Raw genomic sequence first — 23,544 nt, 5'->3', positions numbered from 1 at the left:
TTTTTTGTGGATAGCAGGAGAGAAAACAACTCGGCCTACCCATTGTCTTTTTAGTTTAAGAGATTCAGCATCATTACGATGAGTTTCCTGAAGAAAAGAAATTTGCGAGTTAAGTTTCGATAAATGAGACAATACTTTTTGTCGCTTGACAGGGGTCCCAAGACCACGTACGTTCCACGTCACAAAATTACACATAATGGAGGTAAGGGAGGGTAGAACGTAGTTGGTGAAGAAACATCTCAAGGGTATGACACCGCAACAAAAAATTACATGTGAAACACACTACATATGATGAAAATAGAACAAAAAAGAAAAAGAAAGAAGGGAGAGGGGATAGAATAAAGAAAGAAAAAACAAGCAAACAGATCAAAGTAAAACAGCCAGATCTGGGAGAGATAAAGAAGACAATAAAGAGGAAGCATATCGGTGCGAAGCAAGGCGGAGCATATGAAGAGGATTATGGTAAGGAAAAAAAAAGAGCCATAGAAGAAGCACAAATTTAGAAGAGAAAAATAAAAAAAAGATAGAGCAATAGGTCAAAGTTAAAGGCAAGAAACTAAAGGTTATGAAGACAAAGATTGAAGCAGTGTAGTTACGAAAATATCTCTGGACATGTCAAACAGAGAAAGACAGAGAAATATAAACAAAAAAAGAAATCAAGTATTAGTGTCCATTCCAGTAGAGGAAAAAGATTGAAGAAAGAGTTTGAGTGAGTGATCTTGCAGAGACAAGGATGAAGTATGCCATATTGATTGTTAAGGTGTCTCATCTGAGGACGTAAAGCCAGGAATTCTTTCCGACGAGCGTTGGCTGCAGTGGAGATGTCTTGTGAAATGAAGATGTTATGACCGGACCAGATGAGACGGCGTTTGAGTTTAACCGCCTTCAGAACAGACATTAGTTCAGTGAATTCCAAAACGAGCATGATGACACCACGAGGTTTAGCAGGATTGAGAGCGAGACGCCCCAGTTGATGAGCTCTTTGTATGTTGAGAGGTGATCCAGAAGCAGGAAGATTAAGGAAAAAATTTCTGGAGGAACACGACCATGTTGGGACCTCCACATTTTCCGGAAGGCCATATAGGCGTAGGTTGTTACGACGATTCCGATTTTCCAAGTCCTCAGTGTGGAGTTTCAGTTTATGAATTCCTTGCTCAAGTGTTGGAATTTTAGTAGAAACATCTTGTAGATCACTAACACGCTGTTCCAACTCCACTACTTTATTCTCCATAACTATCCATCTATCTTCTATTTGTTGAAGTTTTTCATTAGTAGCAGTCATGAAGGGCTGAAGGCCGCGCACCTCATCTTGAATGGAGTCCAGGACAGAATTCTGTGAGGATGGAATAGGTGACGGTGGATCATTTTTATGCCTCTTTGGTGTCGTGCCTTTGTTAGAGGATCGAGCAGAATGAAGATCCGTGGCCATATTGATAGAGGAAATAGGGCAGTGAGGTACGTAGGTACAAGTGAATAAAATAACAGGTCAACAGTTTGCTGTGGAAAGATATAATGTGAAAACGTGAGCTCAGCGTCAATGAAGGCGGCCACCCATGACCTTTGTCAAAAGGAAAAGATAAAAAAAATAAGGTTATCCAGAGGAAAATTGTAAGCAGGGCACCCCAAATCGTTGCGCAGCACAACTGATTATCCGTGAATAGAATATAGCAAATAATGAAGAATTTGTGGATTACATCACACTGTATCAAGATTCATTGTGGCAAATGATATCAACCATCACCCAAAATTATGAGCTCTGATAAGAAAATGACGCAGTTCAAATCGTTGCATAAATATCAGGTGAGCCAGAGCATTACACAGCAGAAGGCACTTGTGGTAATAAAGGGTGCTCACGGTGAAAGAATATTCAAATGCCAGCAAGTACTATAAAAACAGCATCAAAAAATCATCGTGAGGCAGTTAATTGTAGGTATGTTGCATGCCTACAGAGAGAACGCAGCATATGTGAAGAGAAACTAGGTTAGGCAGCATAAAAGATAGAAAGCTTTGTCCCACGACGTGAAGCATAAGTGGTTGACCGGCAATAAAAATACATTGTGAGTCACAGTAATAACATGCCACCAGCAAGAGGAGAAACAATCCTGAGGAATCACAGAAGCGTCACCGGCAATGCAAATACGAGTGCGACGGCCCAAAATGGCGGCCGCCGCTCACTCGTAATGTGAGAAAAGAAGAACGAAGCTGAAAGGGAGGTTTACCGGGCGAGGAAGTGTCCACAATTAAGTCCGAGCAGGCACGGCCTTTTGAGCTGCAATTCCCCAACGTTTCAGGCCATGTAGCAGGACAGAGACGGCTCCCAAGATGATACGAGTTCCGCCCTTGAGCGGAGCTCAAACGGGTTCCGCCATTTCGCAACGGCGCAGAAACCACGCCCGTACCATATCATTTCTGAATATGTATTTAATTACGTACCTAGTAAAGAATTGTTTCTTGTGATCGACTTGAAGGCACGTTAATATCAGGCATATTTGTACATTGTACAGTATTGTAAACAATGACATTGCTAAACAATAACATCCTGGTTACAGAATATATAGATGTAGTGTTTTGCGGGACAACATTTCCAGGGTTGTTTTTCTCCAGTGGCCCAGGCCGTCACTGTGGTCAAGGAATACCTTTTGGATTGGGTGTTACCACTGGGCATGTTAGGGGCGTGCTCCCCGTGTGCCGGTGACGCACCTATGGTGCCCTCTCTTCCCAGAGTGTGGAGACCCTCAGCTGTGTTCCAGTATCACTGCCCAAATATGACCAGCAAAAGACTTACCTTGTTTGGGACAGTCAGGTCCCGCCTTGACATTGTATGTACTTCGGATATAGGCAAGCTATGCGAATAAGGCCCCCTACTCCTGCTACTTGAGGTGATCAAGCTGCAGCTGTAGGGGGCCTTATTTGCATAGGGCCCCCTGTACAACATGAAAGTCATGCCAGCGAGTATCTAGCGGCAGTCTGGGAAGGTTCAAGCCCAGCACACCACTCCCACGCCATCCCTGTGAGTGGTGCAGCTCTGCCGTAGGTAACAGTACAGTTTTGCTGCCATTATGGGCATGAAAAAATGTGAAACTTTGGGTAGAGATTTGTATATATGCCTTAACATACGTTTACATTTTTTGTCTGTCGCAGACATTTGTAGAAGTGCTCCTGGAAAGCTGTTACAGGTTCAGGTTTCCAGGTGTACTTTTTGGACTGTCATGTGACATGTGTTCTGGGCTCCCTTTCTCACTGTGCATAATTTTACATATTGCTCTGCTATGCAAGTGCACACTTATTTTCTCTGCAGGGGAAAATATTTTCTCCTCGTGGAAAAGCCCCTTCCCCTATGCATGCTGTACATCTGATGATGCTCCCTTCCCCTGTGTTTTTCCGCCCTTGGCTGGAGTAGCTTTAAGACCATTTCCAGGATGAGAGGGGTTCGGATGAGAGTGTGAAAGGGCGCAAACGTACACCTTTGATGACGAAAATACATTTAAGAGGAACCCCCACGTCTTTCAGTCGGGCTATGAAGCAACATCTTGTAGGAGCCAATTAAGACAAAATCGTGATTTGTTTTCTGCCATTTCAAAAGAGAAAGACATGTCCGTTTTCATATGTTATTGACGTTCTGTTATTGTAGATCTATTGCATGTTATGCAATTATTAATGTTGTGTTCTAATAATGATGTCTTCTACTTAAGAAACAATACATTGAAATAGGCCTCAAGTATTTGACCACAGAATATTGGTAGATAAGCCAATTAGCACCTAAAATTAGGTTGCAAAAATTTTAGCGGTCAGGAACGATTTTAGAAATAATGTCATTATTGGACCTTACCTCATTTTCACGCGTAACGTGTCCTGATTAATATGATACGTTTATGTTGAAAGTTGATTTTTGAATCTTCCCAAATGAAAAGAATACTTTGTGTTTTCCAAAATAACTCATGACAGGTCGTGTTGTTTCATAGCACCGTGCCTTATAACAGACTGGGAAAAGTAGTGCAAGGGAAGAGAATGACACTCATTTAAATTCTATGCACGCATGTTGTATCTAGAGACATGAGCATTAAACGGTTAACATTTCCTTTCTCGGCAGCCGAGCAGCAAAATATAGCCTTTAAGAACCCATGCGATGCATTTGTGAAAGACACAAGGGGTAGTCAGGAATGTACTGCACTTATGCCTTTTGTTCTCTGCAGAGACTTACGTTTGTGTTCTGTTACCATGACAACTAATATGTGAGCACTAAACTGCTAACTTATTTTTAGGCTCCCAGATGGCTTCACGCAGCTTCAAAACCTAACCCAGCTCTACCTAAACGATGCCTTTCTGGAATATCTTCCACCAAATTTTGGGAGGTAAGTCAAAGATCATGGACTGAATCTCCCCACCCCTGTAATCATTGAGTCACCTGAAATAATTTCCGCTGTCCAGGTAAATAGTCCATAGTCAATGAGTAAGTTCCTGGAAAAAAGACAATTCCTTGTGCACTGTTAAGCTGCCTCACAGGATAAGCAACGTACTGCGATCTTATTTCAGGTTAACACATTTTGTAAAATAATACAAGACAGGAAAGAAGCATTAAGGGCTGATACATAGGCAGATACATAGGGTTACAACCTCCAGAGAATATATCATAGCTTCTACCATGTCCCTCCCATCCACCCAACCAGAGCCATTTCCACCATTGTAAATATTTGCAATCTCCAGACCAAAACATACAACACTACCACACACCACACCCAGAGATCACTACTCTCTCTTTCGCACACACAGTATCAACAACAACCTTATTCAAACCCTTCCTATTCCCTCATGTAATAATAAATATATAGAGCATACGCCATAGACCTTGCCCATTAATACTCACTCTCCAATCCAACATGTAGCAGATATCATCAGCACCATAGTAACACCTAAACTGGATGTAGCCTTCCTCACTGATACCTGGGCCTCTGTCAACTCCAAGCACATTTGCGACATTATTTCACCTTTGGGTTACAGCATCCAACAAAGTGACCACACACACAAGGATGGACACAGCCCTCCAGATCATCAGGCCCTGTTAGTTCCAAGAACAGTCTACAGTTAAGCCATTCATTGTCACCAATTTCTGCTTCCAATCATAGCACAATTTAGTTACTTGATAATTCAAAGAGCTCAAAGACAGAAAGCACAGCTCCAGGAAGATTTCCACGCTCCAATAACCTTCTGCGTGATATGGCACTTCTGGTATTTGTTCCTGCAGCGGTGCAAGAATGGTGTTGACTATTTCAAAATTGTTCACTCAATAATACAATTCCTGACAGCTGGAGAGGTTTTCTGTTGGTACCCATTTATAAAAAGAGGCCCTATATCTTTCAACAAATGTTCACCTGATTGCGCTGCTGGATTTGAAATGCAAGGGAATTGCCAAAATATTAAGCCAGGAATCGGAAAAATAGGTGATGAAGAGCAGCTCATTTCAGTAACTGAAACTAGTTTAAGAAAAGGATGCTCTATAGAAGACGATATCTTCAGTCTGAAGTCCTTGATAGAGAAAGCAATGCCTAGGCAACCACACAACTGTATGTTGCCTTAATCAATATTACTACGGCCTTCAATAGAGTGGACAGAGATCAGCCCTGCCAAAAGCTGCTCAACTGGCATAATATCTTGCATTATCTTAGAGTGATTATTGGCCTCTAAAAGGATACTTGGGTCAAGGTCTCCACCAACTAGGTTACAACTGAAAGAAATTATACAAGTATAGAGCTAAAGCAGACTTTGGCACCCCTGTTATTCAATTTCTAATTGGCAGACATTCATGCAACTTTGTCTAATGCAAGAGTGTTTACCCAGGAGATAGAAAAACTAGAAGTTCAAGCATTACAATATATAGACGACACCATTTTATTGGATTAAACACTCTCCTTGACATGCAAAAACTCTTCATCAATATTGAAGCATCCTACTACATCAGATACATCAATGCAGCCATAAATCAAAGCAGCAAGAGCTTTCCTTAAAGCCATTTAATACTGCATCTGCAGAAAATTCTGCAGACAGGTTCATAGTAATCCACAGCTTCTTCGAGAAAACAGTGGTGAAAAAACAAAACTAAAAAGTCCATTACAATCCCTGTTACACCACCTCTCAATGCTTCGAATTAGCCAACTTCACTCCTTACAATCAATAACATCACATCACCTCAGCGCTTTCAAGACCACCTCCTATGAAAAGAACATCACCCCTTCCTTTTTTGAGAACTCTAGCTCATTGAAACACTCATGCCACTATTAAATACCATCACCCATCACATCTTGCCTGATTCCCTCAAAACAGGACCACTGACTGAACCTACCTAAACATGGATGGCCTTACCCATTACTGTCTAAAAACACACCTTCGATTCCCATGTAAATGTCATCAAGAAGGCCAAGGCTTTATGATAGCAATGTCTGTCAAGATTCAGTCCACAATGCAACATAAAAATACAATCATCCAGTTAGTTGGCAATGCTATTATAATCACTGAAAACAGTTGCTCTATTTCCATGCCCCCCTCAAATGTGTTGCTGTGTTCATCTTGCTAATGGTCTAGCTCTATTCAATGCCCTGTCTTCACACATGTTCTCCCTGCAATAGTAAAGCTCCATCCTGACCAGCAGATGCAATTCCATTCAAATTAAAACTTCATAGCGTAAGCACATGGTTACATTGTTCCTCAAAGATCCATCTTGTCCTAGGCATCTTCAACCTCTGCATTGAACCTCAATCTATACTATTGGATGGCATGAATAATAAGATCCATCCATATATATATATGTGATGATTGGCTAGTAGCAACATTGCATGTCCAATCTACAAGCTAAGATGTCAAAGGTCTTCCTGAACTTAAACTCACAGAAAACGGAATTATGTTTGATCACTAACGACAAAAAGGAAGCTTATATTCAGAAATTACCCTCAACAATTAATCTCAATTGATTCACCCCCAACTTTAGTACAGCAGTATGTATTTCAGATTCTATGTCAACAGTGACCTCAGTTTGAAGGGCCTTATTCACTATGAAAATTACAGATAGCCTGACCCCACCTTTCATTTCTTCTCCGAGTCAATATATCTGCTGGGGCATATGTTTAAAATTGCTGTTAGGCCATTTATACTTGAATGATAGCACAGTCTTGTTCAATCTAGACATCCAACTGGCACCACTGAAGAACATCAGCCACTTTGGATAAATGACTCAACAAGGGACTGACAAAGTATGCCTGGATGACTCTCCTGTTTCAGGAAACCCACTTTCTCTACTTGTCTGCCCACATCATCTTCAAAGCTGCTGCACCACCTTCAAGTTGTCACTATTCAACACATCATACTACCTTGCAGATAGGACCAGGATATTTGATAGCCAATATAACATCCTTCAGTCATTCACAGATCCACTTTCAATAACAATACAAGCAGTATTTAATTTGTGGGCCTGCAGCACTGGTTGTGTCACCCACTTAAGTAGCACTTTAAAAATGGCTCAGGCCTGCCATTGCCATTGGAGCCTGTGTGTGTAGTTTTATAACTGCCATTTCAGCCTGGCAAAATAAACCTTTTGCCAGGTCCAAGCCTTACTTTTTATTACATGTAAGTCATCCTTAGAGTAGGGTCATAGACAGCCCAGAGGGTAGGGTGCAGTGTATTTAAAAAGCTGGACACGTACTTTTAACTTTTACATATTCGGGTAGTGAAAAACTCTCAAATTAACTTTTCACCACTGTAAGGCCTAGCTCTCCCATAGAATATCAATAGAGTTACCTTATTACAATTAATATACTGTAATTTCCAAATAGGGGCAGGTGTAACCAGTTCATGTTTGGTGTCTTTGGAATTGTAATGGAAAATCCTAACTTATGGTTAAGTCAAATTTGTAATTACAATTTTGAAAATGCCACTTTTAGAAAGTTGACATTTTCCTGCCTTATCAATTTAGTGGTTGCAGCCTGTCTCTGAGTCACATGGCTGGGTGTAGTTGACATTTGGGGTTAGTGTATTTCTCCTAGCCAGCCACACACTGGCAGGATGGGAGGGAAGAGCTGGGCACCGCTACACTGGCACTTAAACAGGCTGTGTCCTGCTGTTACACAAAGGCTGAATACCCCTGTAGTTAGCCTGTGCATATCTAAAAGCTTCTCCCCACTTCAAAGGCACAACTGCGTATAAATACTGGACCTCAGATCAGATACCAACTTTTCAGTACACTTCTGGACCTGTGGATACTCTGCCTGAAGAAGGACTGCTGTGCTGCTCAAAGGACTGCCACTCTGCTGGACTGATGCTTTGAACAACTGCAACTCAGCTGTGCTGACCTGCTGCTCTCTTGCCTTTGTGAGAAGGACTGGACCTACATCTGATGAACCCAAGACCTCGGAGAGACTGAAAGGGATAGTTGGCTGGCCTCCTGACTTGAGTCACAAGGACAGAAGGCTCCAACAACCTCTACCCCTAGCAGCTGGACTCTACTGTGTAAATAAAGAGGACCTCACACACCACCACTTCAGTGCACTTCTGGAACTGTGGATACTCTGCTAGTAAGAAGGCCTGCTGTGCTGGTAAAAGAGCTACCATTCTGCTGGGCTGCTTGTCTGGAAGCACTGCTGCCCTGCTGTGCTGAACTGCTACCCTGCTTGCCTGGGTGTGAAGGACTGGGCCTGCATCATTTGAACCTAGAACCAAGAGTGACTCCAAGGACTAGTTGACTGGCCACCTGATCGGAAGACTCAGGGATTCCAACAACCTTGCATCTGCACTTGAACTCTGCCATCTGTGAGCCTTCTCTGCCAAGTGGTGCCACCCCAGTTTTGGACCCATGGAAGTTGGTATAAGGTGCTCTGCCAGACTCTATGAACCAATACACACAATGCAACCACCATAGACTGACCATCACTGCATCCACTTCATCGTAGAAAAACGCAAAGCACCTAAACCAGCCCCCCGCCAGCCACGAAGGAACTCGAGCAAGATCACTGACAAGCAACTGAACTCTACCCTCTCCCGAGCCAACCACACCTGGGCAACCGACGCAAACACAGCAGCCAGAGAACTCCACACATGGAACTATTCAACGTCAACCAGGAATTCACCAACCCACGCAGCGAAGCCACAGACATCACCCCATCGAAAGAACCTCTGTGACAAGCTCGGAACCTTCTTCCACCTCAAGATCAGAACACTCTACGACAAGTTCACCGACCCCCCTCAAGACACCGCAGCGACCCCTTCACCTCCCGAACACCAGCCAGCCCACCATCTCCATCTGGGTACCACCCATGACCATGGACACCACTGCGGCCATGAAAGGCATCCACTTGGGGGCCCCTACCAATCTATGCCCCCGCACATCTACCACAGAGCCGCAGACACCATCGCACCCTAACTGCAACACAATATCAACACCACCTTCAAAACAGGCACCTTCCTAGACGACTAGAAGTGGTGCCAAAGTCAGGCCCCTGCTCAAGAAACCCACGGCAGACCCCACTGACCTCAAACACTGCCCACCCATTTTGCTGCTCCCCTCCGTAGCCAAAGTGGCAGAAAAACCAGTCACCAGGGAACTGACAAGATACATCGAAGAACACACTATCCTCGACCCATCCCATTCAGGATTTCAATCCAACCACAGCACTGAGATCCCGCTACTCGCAGCCACAGATGACATACGCACTCTCCTGGACCAGGGCCACTCCACGGCCCTCATCCTCCTTGACCTGTCTGCAGCCTTCAACACCGTCTCTCATCGCACACTAATCACCAGACTACTCGAGGCCTGTACACAAGGAACAACCCTAGACTGAATCTGCTTGTTCCTCATCCGAAGAAGTCAAAGGATCAGACTACCATCCTTCCTCTCTGCCCCCACCGACATCATCTACGGAGTACCACAGGGGTCATCTCAAAGCCCGACCCTCTTTAACATCTCATGGCCCCCTCTCAGACCTTGTCCGACAACACAGCCTCAACATAGTATCCTACTCCAACGACACTCAGCTCATCCTCTCCCTCACCAAAGACCCCACCAACTCAGAGAGGAATGCAAGAAGTGGCAGTCTGGATGACCAAGAGCTGCCTAAAATTCAATGCTGGGAAAAACAAAGTTCTCCTCCTTGGAACCACCCCTTCAGCATGGGACAACACCTGGTGGCCCGCAGCCTTCGGAAGCCCACCTACCCCCACGGACCACACCAAGAATGACGGCATCGTACTCGACTCATCACTCACCATGAACCGACAGGTCACCTCCAGCTGCTTCAACACCCTCTGCATCCTCCAAAAGACCTTCAAATGGATCCCCCCAAATCGAGGACAACAGTCACCCACACACTCATCACCAGCAAACTTGACTATGGCAATGCACTCCACGCCAGCATCAACAAGTCCCTACAAACTACAAACAATACAGTACAACGCAGCCAGATTCGTCCTCGGCATCACCAGGCACGAACTCATCAGCTAACACCTGCGGTGACTCCACTGGCTCCCCGTGGAGAAGAGAGTCACCTTCAAAATCCTCACTCATGCCTACACGTACCTGCACAACAACGGACCCAAATACCTCAACGACAAAATTAACTTCCACGTACCCAAAAGAAACCCGCGATCATCCACCCTCCCATTGGATGAAACCCCTTGGATCCTCAGAGCCAGATCAGGCGGAAGATCAGTCTCTCACATCGCAGCCAAGACCTGGAACGAACTACTGGCAGACATCAGACATGCACCCTCCCTAAACACCTTCAGGAAGACCCTCAAGACCTGGCTATTTGGCTGAACAGTGCGGCCCCCCCCCCAGCACCTTGAGACCCTCACGGGTGAGTAGAACACTTACAATTCCCTGATTGATTGATTGATTGAGTGAGTGGTACAGACGCATCTCCTCTGCTGTGCAGCACAACCCCTAGCAGAATTGATGCATTGTTACTGCTGCATAGATTGGACTCATCGCAAAGACCCACATAACTTTCGGAGTCCACAGCCTCTTCAAAACCACTGCTGCGCAACACATCCTCGGTACAGGCCCTCGCATCCTCATCTACGGTAGCCTCAATGATGATGATAGACTCAGCATGGCAGCCTCGAAGCTCCTTGCAACAAACTCATCACCCTGTCTGAGTGATGCATCCTCAATTCCTAATTTCACATTGCAAGCCCTCATCGGCAGGATCCTCAATGATGACGTAGGACCTCGCACCACAGCCTCCCAGCACCTCGGAACCAATGCATTGCCTTGGCTGTGCAATGCGCCTTTGACGCAGATCCTCACAATGCATCCTAGGATAGGCAATGTCAAAGGGCATTGGCTTTAATATGGTAAACAAAGCAAACACAAGGAGATGATGAATAGAGCGCTGACACTTTTCAGACACTCAACTCCAGTCACAGATCTGGGCTGAATCCATCATTGTTCTTTAGCTCACTTCACCACCCCAGTTCAGACACAGCTATATGCAAATCAGTCTTGACCCTGTGCCTCGTGGGAACAGTCCAGCCCGAACTGCCAAGCCATGTCTTCCCTGGACCAGAAACAAGCATCCTGGGACCGGTTTGGGGCTAACAGCCCTCATCAGCCAGGCTAGTTTGAATCCAGGGGCACAGTTAACACAGCACCCACGTCTGGGCATACCCAACCAACTTAGGACAACAAAAGCAAAAAGAAAAGATGATGGACGGAATGCTGAAGAAATCCAATATTAACCCCTGTTACAGATCTGGGATTAATCCATTGTCTTTTGCTCTCCACACCATTACAATTTGAACACAGCCATATGCAAATTAGTCTCGAACCTGCTCCCCATGGGAACAGTCCAGCTTGAACTGATAGACCAAATCCTTTTTGGACCAGGATAAAGCATTCTGGGGCCAGTTTCAGGGTATCACCACTTATCAGCCAGGATAGATTGAATCCATCGGCACAGTGAGTATGGGACCCACGTCTGGGCATAACCTTCCCACTTACGGTGGCAAAAGCATAAAGAGAAGATGATGAACGGAATGCTGAAAAAATTAGTTATTCACTCCAGTCATAGATCTGCGTTTAATCCATAATTTTTTTTCTTACTACGCCACCCCAGTTTGGACCCAGCCATATGCAAATCAGTCTTGACCTTCTCCCCATGGGAACAGTCCAGCCCAAACTGCCAGGTCTGATTGACCCTTGACCAGAAGACCAGCTTCTCGAGATTGGTATTTGGGGTATCATCCCTCATCAGCCAGGCTAGCTTGAATCCAGTGGCCCGGTAAGCAAGAGACCCATGTCTGGGTATATCCTTCCTACTTATTGGGATAAAAGACCAGATGATAGCTGAAGAACATTCATCCACTGTCATAGATCTGGGATGAATCCATTGTTTCTTTGCTCAACATGCCACCCCAGTCTTGACCCTTTTCCAAAATGAGAACGGTCCAGCCCAAACTGCCAGACCAAATCCTTCCTAGAACGTAAATTAGCATCCTGGGACCAGATTTAGGGTATAAACCCTCATCAGCCAGGCAAGCTTGAATCCAGTGGCACAGTGAGCACGAGACATGCTTCTGGGCATACCCTGGCATACCCTTCCCACTTAAGGTGACAAAAGCAAAAAGAACAGATGATGAACAGAATCAGGGGTGGCTCCTCCATGTGGGTGGAGGAGCATCGCCCCACTTGCTTTCTCGCAGTGCGAAAAGCAAGTAACATAAAATGGTATGCCATTTTATGTTACTTTTCATGTTACTGATTCTCGCTCTGTGAGAAAGCAGAAGGGTTTGGTTGGGGGCAGGTGGGCAGTCCCACAACAGGGCAGGAGTGACAAGCCCAATGTTGCGGGGCCTGCCTGTTTGGTCGCCTCCTGGAGCCGACCAAACCAATCATGCACACTCTTCTAATTTCTCCATGTAGGCTGCATGGAGAAAACGGCCTCCCCATAGACGCCTGTGCGGTCGGCGTTCCACCCAATCACAATGCTGCTATTGCAGTGCCTTGATTGGCTTTGGGGAGGGGAGGGAGGCTGCCTGCTTACTTCCTGTGGCTGTGAGGAGCAGAGACGACACAGGACCGGATCGGGCGGCTAAGGTGAGTTATAGTTTTTTTAAATATAATTAAAATTACCCACTGCATGACCCCTCCCCACCCGTGAGTCATGCCGGGCACAGCTGGACTGAATGCTGTACAAATCAAGCAATTACCCCTAGTCACTGGTCTGGCTTTAATCCATCATATTTTTCCTCACTATGCCATCCAGTTTAGACCTAGCCATATCAAAATCCGTCTTGACCCAGCTCCCCATGGGAACAGTCCAGCACAGACTCCCAGGCCAGATCTCCACTGGACAGGAAACCAGCATCCTGCCACTGGTTTTGTTGTATCACTCATCATCAGCCAAGCTAGCTTGAATCCAGTGGCGCAGTGAGCACAGGACCCACATCTCGCCATATCCTTACATCTTAGGGCAACAAAAGCAAAAAAGAAATGATGATGACCCCCAGTCACAGATCTGGGTTTAATCTATTGTTTTTTGCTTGCCACACCACCCCAGTCTGGATCCTGCTCCTCATGAGAACAGTCCAGACAGAACTGTCAGGCCAGATCCTTTGTGGACCAGATACAAGCATCCTGAGACCGGTTTCATGGTATCATCCCTCATCAGCCGGGCTAGCATGAGTCCAGTGGCCCAGGAAGCAAGGGGCCCACATTTGGGCATACCCTTCCCACTTAGGGCGACAAAAGCAAAAAGAACAGATGATGGATGTAATGCTGAACAAATCCACCACTCACCCCCAGTCACAGATCTGGGTTTAATCCATCATTTTATTTGCTCACAACACCACTCCAGTTTCGACCCCACTATACAAGCACCCTGTCTTGACCAGCTCCCCATGGGAATAGTCATTTTCGAATTGCCAGGCCAGATCCTCCCTGGGCTGGAAACAAGCATCCTGGGACTGGTTTTGGGGTATCGCCCCCACTTCAGCTAGACTAGCTTGAACCCAGTGGCACAGTGAGCATGGGACTCATATCTGGGCATACCCTTCTCACTTAGAGCGACAAATACAAAAAGAATAGATGATGGATGGAATGCTGAACACATCAAACATTCACCCACTGTCACAGATATGGATTTAATCCATCTGTTTTTGTTTGAAAGCCTCCACAATTTGGAAACTGTGATATGCAAATCAGGCTTGACCCTGCTGCCTGTTGTAACAGCACAGCCCGAACTGCCAAGCCAGATGCTCCCTGGATGGGAAACAAGCATTCTGGGAACCGTTTCGGGGTATCACCACTCATCAGCCAGGATAGCTTGAATCCAGTGGCACAGTGAGCACGGGATCCACGTCTGGGCTTCCCCTTCCCACTTAGGCCACAAAAAGAACAAACGGTGGACAGAATGCTCAACAAATCAAACAATCACCTCCATTCACAGATCTGGGTTTAATCCATCATTTGATTTGCTTGCATACAGCCATATGCAAATCAGTCTTGACCCTGCCCCCCATGCGAACAGTCCCACCTGAACTGCCAAGTCACAAACTCCCTGGACTGGAAACTAGCATCCTGGGACCGGTTTCATGACATCATCCCCCAGGTCAGGTTGAATTCAGTACGGTGAGCATGGGACCCACATCTGGGCATGCCATTCCCACTTAGGGTGACAAAAGCAATAAGAGCAGATGAAAGAGGGAATGCTGAACAAATCAACAATTCACCCCCAGACATAGATCTGAGTTTAATCCATCTTTTGTTGCTCACCACGCCATCCCAGTTTGGATTTAGCCATATGCAACTCAGTATTGAGTGGCTCCCCATGGAAACAGTCCAGTTCAAACTGCCAGGCCAGACACTGCCTGGACCAGAACAAGCATCCTGAGATCGGTTTGGGGGTATCACCCCTCCTCAGCCAGGCTAGCTTGATTCCAGTGGCACAGTGAGCATGGGACCAATGTCTGGGCATACCCTTCCCAATTAGGGTGACAAAAGCAAAAAGAATACTTGATGGACGGAATGCAGAACAAATCGAACATTCACGCTCAGTCATTCATCTGGGTTTAATCCGTTGTTCGTTTTCTCAGCGTGCCTCCCCAAATCTGTGATTTTTTCCTGTATTTGTTTCACCTTCTATGCTCTCGGTTGGTGTCTGCATAGGAAAAATAAGTGCCGGTCGCAACAAATGAGTGCTGGTGGGCCTCTCCAGCAAACACTGATACTAATTAAGCAATGGCTGTCTTCCACTATTCAGCCAGTCTGCCTCATCCAACCTTTTGTAATGAATCTGTGCAATCTGTGCTTGATTTAAAGGAAAGACAGTTGGGAAGAGGGGCTGACTGCATAATATAGATTTATTTTGCAAGTGCCACCATATATTTGGTTTAAATTCTTCAGTCCCTAAGTGGAAATTGCATCTTTTTGCACAATTGCAGCTAAATAATCAGTCCATGTTCCTTAAGCTGATAAAGTGATGCTGAGATAGTCAAAATTGTAATGCTTCTTTCAGTTTAGAAGAACTCATTGGCCATCTCTGTTGCCGCATAAGTAAACATGCATAGTAGATTCAGTAGCCGCTAAAGACCCTTCCAGTTCAGAAGTCCTCATGACCATACACAGTCAGATTATTTTGCATCAAAAGTAATCAAGTTAGTTTTTTGGGAATCGATTTCAAAAAGATTTCCTTGACTTAGTCACACAGCACATTCACTTGACTCTGAAATCCCAACTGTACCATCCACATACGGAAAAATACATAGATAAAAATTCTGAAATCACGATGCATCTCATATTTGGTTTTATATAAGGATACATCATTATTCAGCTGACAATACTGTGAAACTTTCAGCATTTCCTCGCACAGCCCAGTGAGCGGCTACCGACACTGTGAATTATTTATACCACGTTCCCTAAAAGGAGATAATGAACATTTTTACAGGTGAGTCAGGGTGAGCAAGTTGGAAGATGATACACATTCAAAAGTTCTGAAGGTTAAAGGATGAAGATTGTAACAGTAAACCACAACTTAAAGGGCACATCATTAGGAAGGAAGAATGCTCAAGAAGTAGAAGTAGAAACCATTTTTCAAACAATAGGTTGTGAAAATATTTGTGGCAGGTCCCATAAGAGGGACATACAAGGTTGTGTTTAGAGAGGCACTAGAATCAGAAATGTATTGTCCCTACAATTAAGAGATTTAGATTGAACCCAGATGGCCAGCACTTATAGTTACGTCCGAGCAGAAATAATGAAGATGAACAGTGATTAATTTAGTTTGTCTAATGTTACTGGTGGCAGATTTTTCAGTGTTACTGTATTTGGGGTGCTGGTGGTAGCAAATCACCATTTAATGAGAGAATAGACATTTGCTACAAAGATTATGGGTTCCCAGAAGCACTGCTAACATTAGAGCTGAAAGGGAAACCACTTTTGCCTTGAGCCCCATGGCTGTGACTCTACAAAATAATTAAATTACAAATAGACCCACATCGTTTTTCAGCAACAAAATCACCACCATTTAGTGTAACTTCAACTTACAACTGGACCAAATAAACCATGCCAATTGTCTCCTAATTCTATCCAAAGAACCATTGCTAACCTAATGACCCATCATCACTGCAGAAGAAATTCCTACCACAATGAAGACCATCCACTTAGGGGCCCCATTGAAACCCTGGCCCTGCTACACCTATTCCAGAGGACAGGTAACCCATCAGTGCCATGCTCTCACCCATTCACTCACCAACCCCAGACCAGTCTCCTTGTTACTATTCCCAGCCAAGGTCTAAGAGAAAATCATCAACATACACCTCAATGAATTCTGCAATGACCACCAACTCCTCTACACCACTCAGACTGGTTTCAGACCCAACCACAGCAGAGACTGCCCTTTCTCCAGCACGGATGCTATCTACAATGCCTCTGGACAATAGAGACATGACAGCCCTCATCCTCGTGGACCTCTCTGCTGCATTTGACATGGTCTCTTACCTCATCCTCATCCTACACAACATTAGAATCTAAGGACACTCAGTTGTGTCTGCTCCTTCCCAACTGAAATGACTCAGTCATCCTGGCACCGTACACCTCGGACGTCTGTGACTATATCTGCAGAGTTCCACAAGTATCCTCCCTGAGCCCAAATATGCTGAAGAATATTTTCAAATGGCTACCAATCAGCACCCACAAGACCATCATGCATGCCTTTGTCACAAGCAAACTGGACTATGAGAACATTTATGCCGGGATCCACAAAAACTCACCAGAATCACTCTCAATCTCCAATACCACATTCACATCACACCACACCTGAAGGACCTCCACTGACTGCTCATACATAAGAAAGCACAATTCAAACTCTGCACCCACACTTTCAAGGCTCTACATAACACTGGCCCAGCATACCACAACAATATTTTCTACTTTCACAAACTTTCCGTATACCACAGCTTGTTCAGACAAATACTTGCTCGCATTCCACACATGTGAAACACCAGATCCGGTGATCGAGCCATCTCCTACCTTGCTCTTAAAGTGTGGAATGACCTGCCACTACACATAAGAGCCTCCTCCTCCCTTCTTGAATTTCACATGAAATTGAAGATCTGACATTTCAAGTTGTCTCACCAGGCCCTAGGTTTGGCTGGACTCATATCTGCTCAGCACCACTATAAAGAGGCAGTTTCTAAATTATCAAAGCAGTCCCAAAAAGTGTCTTCAACAGTTTTTGTTCACTTGTATAGAAACAAGATCATCAAAGGATCGTAGTCCAATTTGTGATCTACTTGTTTAATTCCATAGCTAATCATTGTTTTCATTCTATAATTTGGTCCAATTTTACAAAGAAGTCTAGGGCCAAAAAATGTTTCACAGAATATACCACTTTATCAAGGTTTCAAATGTATGTTTGTTTGTATCTATATATAGCGCAAACCTAGCCAAAAGACAGCTGAGCATTGTACATGGTTAAAGACAAGCACAAAGTCAACAAGTAATTGGAGAGGAAACTTGTAGATGATTAGTGCATTGTGGTTGCAGTGTTCTTTAAGGGGGTGAGTCTTTAACAATTTCCTAAATTGGAGGCTTTTTTGGCAGTCCCAATGAATATAGGGTTGTAATTCCAGATCCTGAGGGCATAGATGGAAAAGGTCTGCAAGACCCACCACAGATGGTGAGCTTGCCTGCAAGATATATCTGAGTGCTGGTCATGATGGCTTTTTTTAATGATGCAGCTGGGTTTAAAATTGATGCCATGCAGGCAAGAGGAGCCAATGATGTTCCCTCAGGAAGGGGGTGATGTGATCATATTTCTTTAGGCCCTGGATGAGATGTGTTGTAGTATGTAAGTTGCTCATAATGGGAGTTCTGAAGTTGCTATTTTGAAGAAATAGTTGGACTTTCTTTAGAAGAGAAAGCTGGTACCAGACCATTTTTTATTTGTTTTTGAAGAAATAGTTGGACTTTCTTTAGAAGAGAAAGCTGGTACCAGACCATTTTTATTTGTTTTGCATTGTGTTCCTTGAAGGTGAGTGTGGTGTCCAGGAAGAATCCAAGTGACTTGGTATTCAGTGAAAGTTGAGGTTCAACGCCATCAAGGTTCATGTCATTGAGCCGGGTTTGTACTTTATATTGTTTGTTGTTCTTGACAAGTAACAGGAAGGAATTATGTGTTGGTTGGGCTAAGCTTCAGGTAGGCACTGGACATCCAGGTCTTGGCGATGTAAAAGTATTTGAGGCACTGGATTTCTTAAATAGGTTCAAATAAGTCAATAGGATAACTTTGAGACCGTTTGCAGTAAAGCAAACAGGAACCACTGAAAACATGGGTAGGGTTGCCTCTGAATACTTTTACCCCAATGGTTAGGGAGTGCCCAGGAGTCACCACCATCCACTAGCTGGTGTCAGGCATAAATGTGGTACCCCAAGGAAACTCCTCAGAACACTTTCTGGACCACTGGAAGAGCAAAAGAGTAATGTGACTGCTGTCTGTCACCTTAGAGGAGTCCTAAAGGACTGGGCTTGCTTCCTTCTCTACTCAGGACCCAGAAGTGGACTCCAAGGGTCGGTTGGCTGACTTGTATGGGTACAGGAATACACCAAGCTGCAATAGGAAGCTGGAAATTCCCAGCTGATTAGTGGCAACTAACCAGTCAATTAGTGGCATCTATTGGACTTTGCTTGTGGCCTCTGCGTGACACCCTGAGAGTTTCTGACTCCCACCCCGAGGTCCTGGGTGCGTTAGAAGTATACTACCGTGAATTTTATTGGCACTAAATCAGTTTTTCATCAGAAAATTGACAAAGCCCCTTGTCAGATTGGGACTTACATCTTTTTTTCTACTTTCAGGCTCAGGTGGGACCAATCTATTTGGGGTGCCTGACCCGCGCCGCTCGCAGTCAGCCACAATTCGCTCCTTGGTCCCATGCAACTATTGACTATTATTGAATGCTTTTTAGCCCTATTTTTACTTAAATCTTTAACTATCCATATCTCCACATCTGGTTACTGGTTGGGGGGGGAGAAACGTGACTCAAGCTGCAACTACAATTCCTGTCAGCAGGAAGTCACAAGCAACCCCAAATTTACCTGTGCTTAACCTTCTGGTAGCCTGGCAAAAAACAGTTAGGTTTAACTTAGAGGCAGTGTGTAAAGTATTTATGCAGCTTTTCAAACAGTAATAAAGTCAAAACACAACACAAGAAAAATCCATACCAATTTAGAAAAATAAAAATAAAATGTAATAAATAAGTTGACACCAAAACTACAAAAATATAATTGTTAGAACTTGAGATATGAGGTTTTAAATTTTCTAGTGAATGAAGCTCAATATATGCACAAAGCTCCACTCACTGTTATCTGGTCATGCTGTCCCAGGTAAAAGTCACAAGTTCAGGCTGGCTGTGAGCTTAGTTCTGATACAGGGACCAGGTTTGTCCCTCTGAAGAATTACCTTCTCACATCTGTGCGAGGAGCTGCCCTTTGCCTTGGTGGTCAACACGGGCTGTCAGTGCAAAATGTAGGTCCCACAATAGTTCGCAGTGGTGATTGACACAGCTGGTTTCTGTCAGTGTGAAGTGCAGGACTTGCTGGAGCTTTGTGTGGGCAGCTGTCGCGAGCGGTCATTTCTTGGCTCGCAGAAGCTGCTTCATTGTTGTCAGGAGCCTAAAATGTCTGTATTTTCACCTGGTGTTCAGGAGGAATACTTTCCGATGCCAGCAAAGGGTCCAAGACCTGGGGGCACCTCTTTGGACTAAGGACAGATTCCATCAGAGGCCAGCAGCATGGCTGAGGCAGATCCAGTTGGTTAACAAGGCAAACACAAGGAGATGGTGGACAGAGTGCTAAAACTTTTCAGACACTCACCTCCAGTCACAGATCTGGGTTGAATCCATTATCGTTCTTTACCTCACTTTGCCACCCCAGTTCAGACACAGCTATATGCAAATCAGTCTTGACCCTGTGCCTCACGGGAAAAGTCCAGCCCGAACCGCAAGTCATGTCTTCCCTGGACCAGAAACAAGCATCCTGGGAGCGGTTTCGGAGTAACACCCCTTATCAGCCAGGTTTGCTTGAATCCGGTGGCAAAGTGAGCAAGAGACCCATGGCTGGGCATACCCTGCCAAATTAGGGCGAATAAAGAAAACACAAGGAGATGATGGACAGAGTGCTGAAACTTTTCCGACTGTTGGTTCTAATCAGCTGGACAGTTGTATCTCAAACAGGAGGTCAGCCAACTGATCCTTGGTCTCTATGCTGGGGAAACTGAGTTCAAGGCAAGCAGATCCAGTCTTCCTTCTTCAGACTGAAGGACAGTCCATCTTCTGAATCTTCTACAGGTCCAGGAGTGTTCTGATAAGAGGTTCTTGTGTGTGGGAATTTTCTGTCCTACATTCATAACTGGTTCTGGTCATTTTTTCCCCTTCCCTTGGTCCTGGCTCAAGATTGTCTAGCGTGACAATGGTGAGGGCAGACGTGGTGTCAGGTTCATTTTGATATGCTACAAGCAGGGCCTTTTGAAGTGAAATCAGGGCATGGTACAACTCCTCCCCAGCTATACTGTCATCAAGACCCACTCACCTGATACCTAGGCCCCTTTGTCTTGATGTCTTTAAAGAATACACAACCATCAACTGGAGGCCCTTCACAGTCATCAGACCCAACACACTCGTAGAAAGACACAGTTGGTTTAGGCTGGAAAATGCTAGTTTTCTAAAAGTGGCATTTTCAGAATAATAACTTAAAATCCAACTTTATCAATAAAAAGGATTTTAAAGTACAATTCATGTGAGAAGAATAAGTATTTCTCTATCTGTTACCAAATTGAAGTTAGCACTTCCTAACTGCATTAAGGTAACCAACTGTTAGCCTATCGGAGAGAAAGCCTTGTAGCAGTGAAACACAACTTTAGGAATTGTTCCCCACCATGACATGTAAAACTTAAATACACAAGTCCTGCTTGTCATATACCATGCACCCTGACCTAAGAAATTATAGGGCCTACCTTAGGGGGGCCTATATGTATTAGAAAGGAAGGTTTAGGCCTGGCAAAATGTTTATTTTGCCCATCTTAAATGGCAGTTTAAAACTGCACTACAGGCAGCAAGAGCAGGCCTGTGATGTTTTTTGCAGGTCCACTGTAGTGGCTTGCACAATGAGTGTTGCTGCCAAATAGTAGCATTTCATTTACATGTAGTACCATTTACCAGGGACATATAAGTATACAAAATGTATCAATCAAGTGTAGACCTATTTTTTTTATGTTTTAGCGACAGAGCACAAGCAGTTTCCCTCTGGTTAGCAAGGGTAAAACGCACCGAGTCCTAATGTCACTAAAAATGAGTTCAGCACAAATAAAAGGTGAAGGCAAAGGGCCTGGGGAAATACCATGCCAAGGATGTAAGGTTCAACCTTTTGGCATTTTTGGTACTTCTAAATTATTTGCTCATTTTTGTTAAGTTAGGCCTGTCTGCTCTGTGACATAACTACCTGGGAGTGAGCTCAGGTTTAAATTATTCATACCTCTCACTGGACCTAACCGGTTTGGTAAATTGCCCAGCGGGAATCCAATTCCAATTCCAAAAATTCTTTATTTCGGCCACATGGGCCATAAAAGATGCAATGAAAATACATACATTTAAAACACAATATTTACAATAAAAATCCTGCTGGACCTGCAATGTTGAGAAATACAAGATAATATAAATTAGCCAGACATTTTCTTCCTTATTATCCATGCTGCCATTAAAAATTTAGAAACCGCAAACACAATGTGGCCCAGGGTGTTGGTTTTCATAACCCTGTAGGCCTGTAGATACTTCCTAAAGCCCAGGTTCCGACACAGAGGAGCTAACCAGCGCCTCCTCGGTCTCCGGTAGGCTTGACAACAGAACATTATGTGCAAATCATCTTCGTCATTGGCTTTACAGCATGGGCAGAGTTTATCACCCCCTGACGACCATTTGTAGGTAAATACTTTAGTAGGGAGTGTGCCAAACCTCCATTGCAGGAACAGTTTCCTCGCCAAGAGAGGATAAATAAAATCCATAAAAGGTTCAAACACATAAGAATTTTTGGATTCCATAAAACGTCCCGTCAAAGTGCCACTATCATGAGCATTGACCATGTCAACAAGGTTTTTATTCTTGTACAGCTGGGCAAGGGTTTTACGCGAAATACTTCGACAGCCCTGAGCTGGATCATCCCATGAGTCTGGCAAGTTCAGACTAAACAGTTCCGACTTAATAAATGCCAGCCAAGGGATTTTGCAGTTAGCATTCAGCCTCATGACATGAATAAGGTCCTGCCTATAATGATACAGTTCCTCGGTGGTCCATATCCGGTGCCAGAACTTCACAGGTTTCGACCGTAGATCCTCAGCAATAGAGGGAAGGCCCAGGTCAAGTCTTAGGGGGAGGAGTGGTGTGCCTTGCGGGAGAGCAAGTAAGCGTCTCAGAAAACAATTTTCCACCCCTGCCATAACCTTCCCTGCTTTGTGTCCCCACAGCTCACTACCATAAGTGGCTGCTGCCTTCGCTTGGGACCTGTACGTTTCCAAAGCCGGGCTTACAGGCTTGAAGGTGGACTTATTGGACACCCTCAAGAGTGCGCCCGATAACTGGGAGAGTTTCAACCTAGATCTTGCTACCTGGGAGTCCCATGCCAAGTTTTCTTGAAGTGATACCCCCAGATATATAAAGGTCGAGACCCTTTCGAGACTAGTTTCCCCCAGTTTTGGATTGGGTCTAGTTTTGGTGGGGGGGTTGAAGATCATGAACTTAGTTTTTTCCGTGTTCACCTCCAACCCATGTTGGCGACAAAAATGGCCAAAACCGTCCACAATCCTCTGGATCCCCATAGGGGATTTGGAAAGAAGGAGGGTATCGTCGGCAAACATTATTGCCGGGACCCTCCTTCCTGCCAAAACCGGGGCATCATTGTCTTCAACCGCGTCAAGGTGTTGAATGACGCTGTTGATGTACAGACAGAACAGTGTCGGAGCCAAAACACAGCCCTGTCTGACACCTCGACGGACCGGGAATTTACCCGAGAGCTTTCCA

At 44.7% G+C, this 23,544-nt stretch overlaps 1 protein-coding gene across 2 annotated transcripts in view; it reads left to right on the top strand.

Moving 5' to 3' along the window:
* The window catches only part of LRRC7 (leucine rich repeat containing 7), a 2,053,453-nt gene that overhangs the window by 971,867 nt on the left and 1,058,042 nt on the right, over nt 1-23,544 (top strand). For both annotated transcript variants that reach the window (XM_078668793.1, XM_078668795.1), the window contains exon 7: nt 4,263-4,352. In XM_078668793.1, the coding sequence (XP_078524919.1) occupies nt 4,263-4,352 (90 nt within the window). The remainder of the gene's footprint in view (nt 1-4,262; nt 4,353-23,544) is intronic.

The sequence above is a fragment of the Lissotriton helveticus genome, chromosome 1_2 (assembly GCF_964261635.1).
Source record: "Lissotriton helveticus chromosome 1_2, aLisHel1.1, whole genome shotgun sequence".
In the NCBI taxonomy this organism is placed as follows: Eukaryota; Metazoa; Chordata; class Amphibia; order Caudata; family Salamandridae; genus Lissotriton; species Lissotriton helveticus.
Note: the sequence above shows the minus strand (reverse complement) of the source record. Positions and strands in the feature narration are given on the sequence as shown.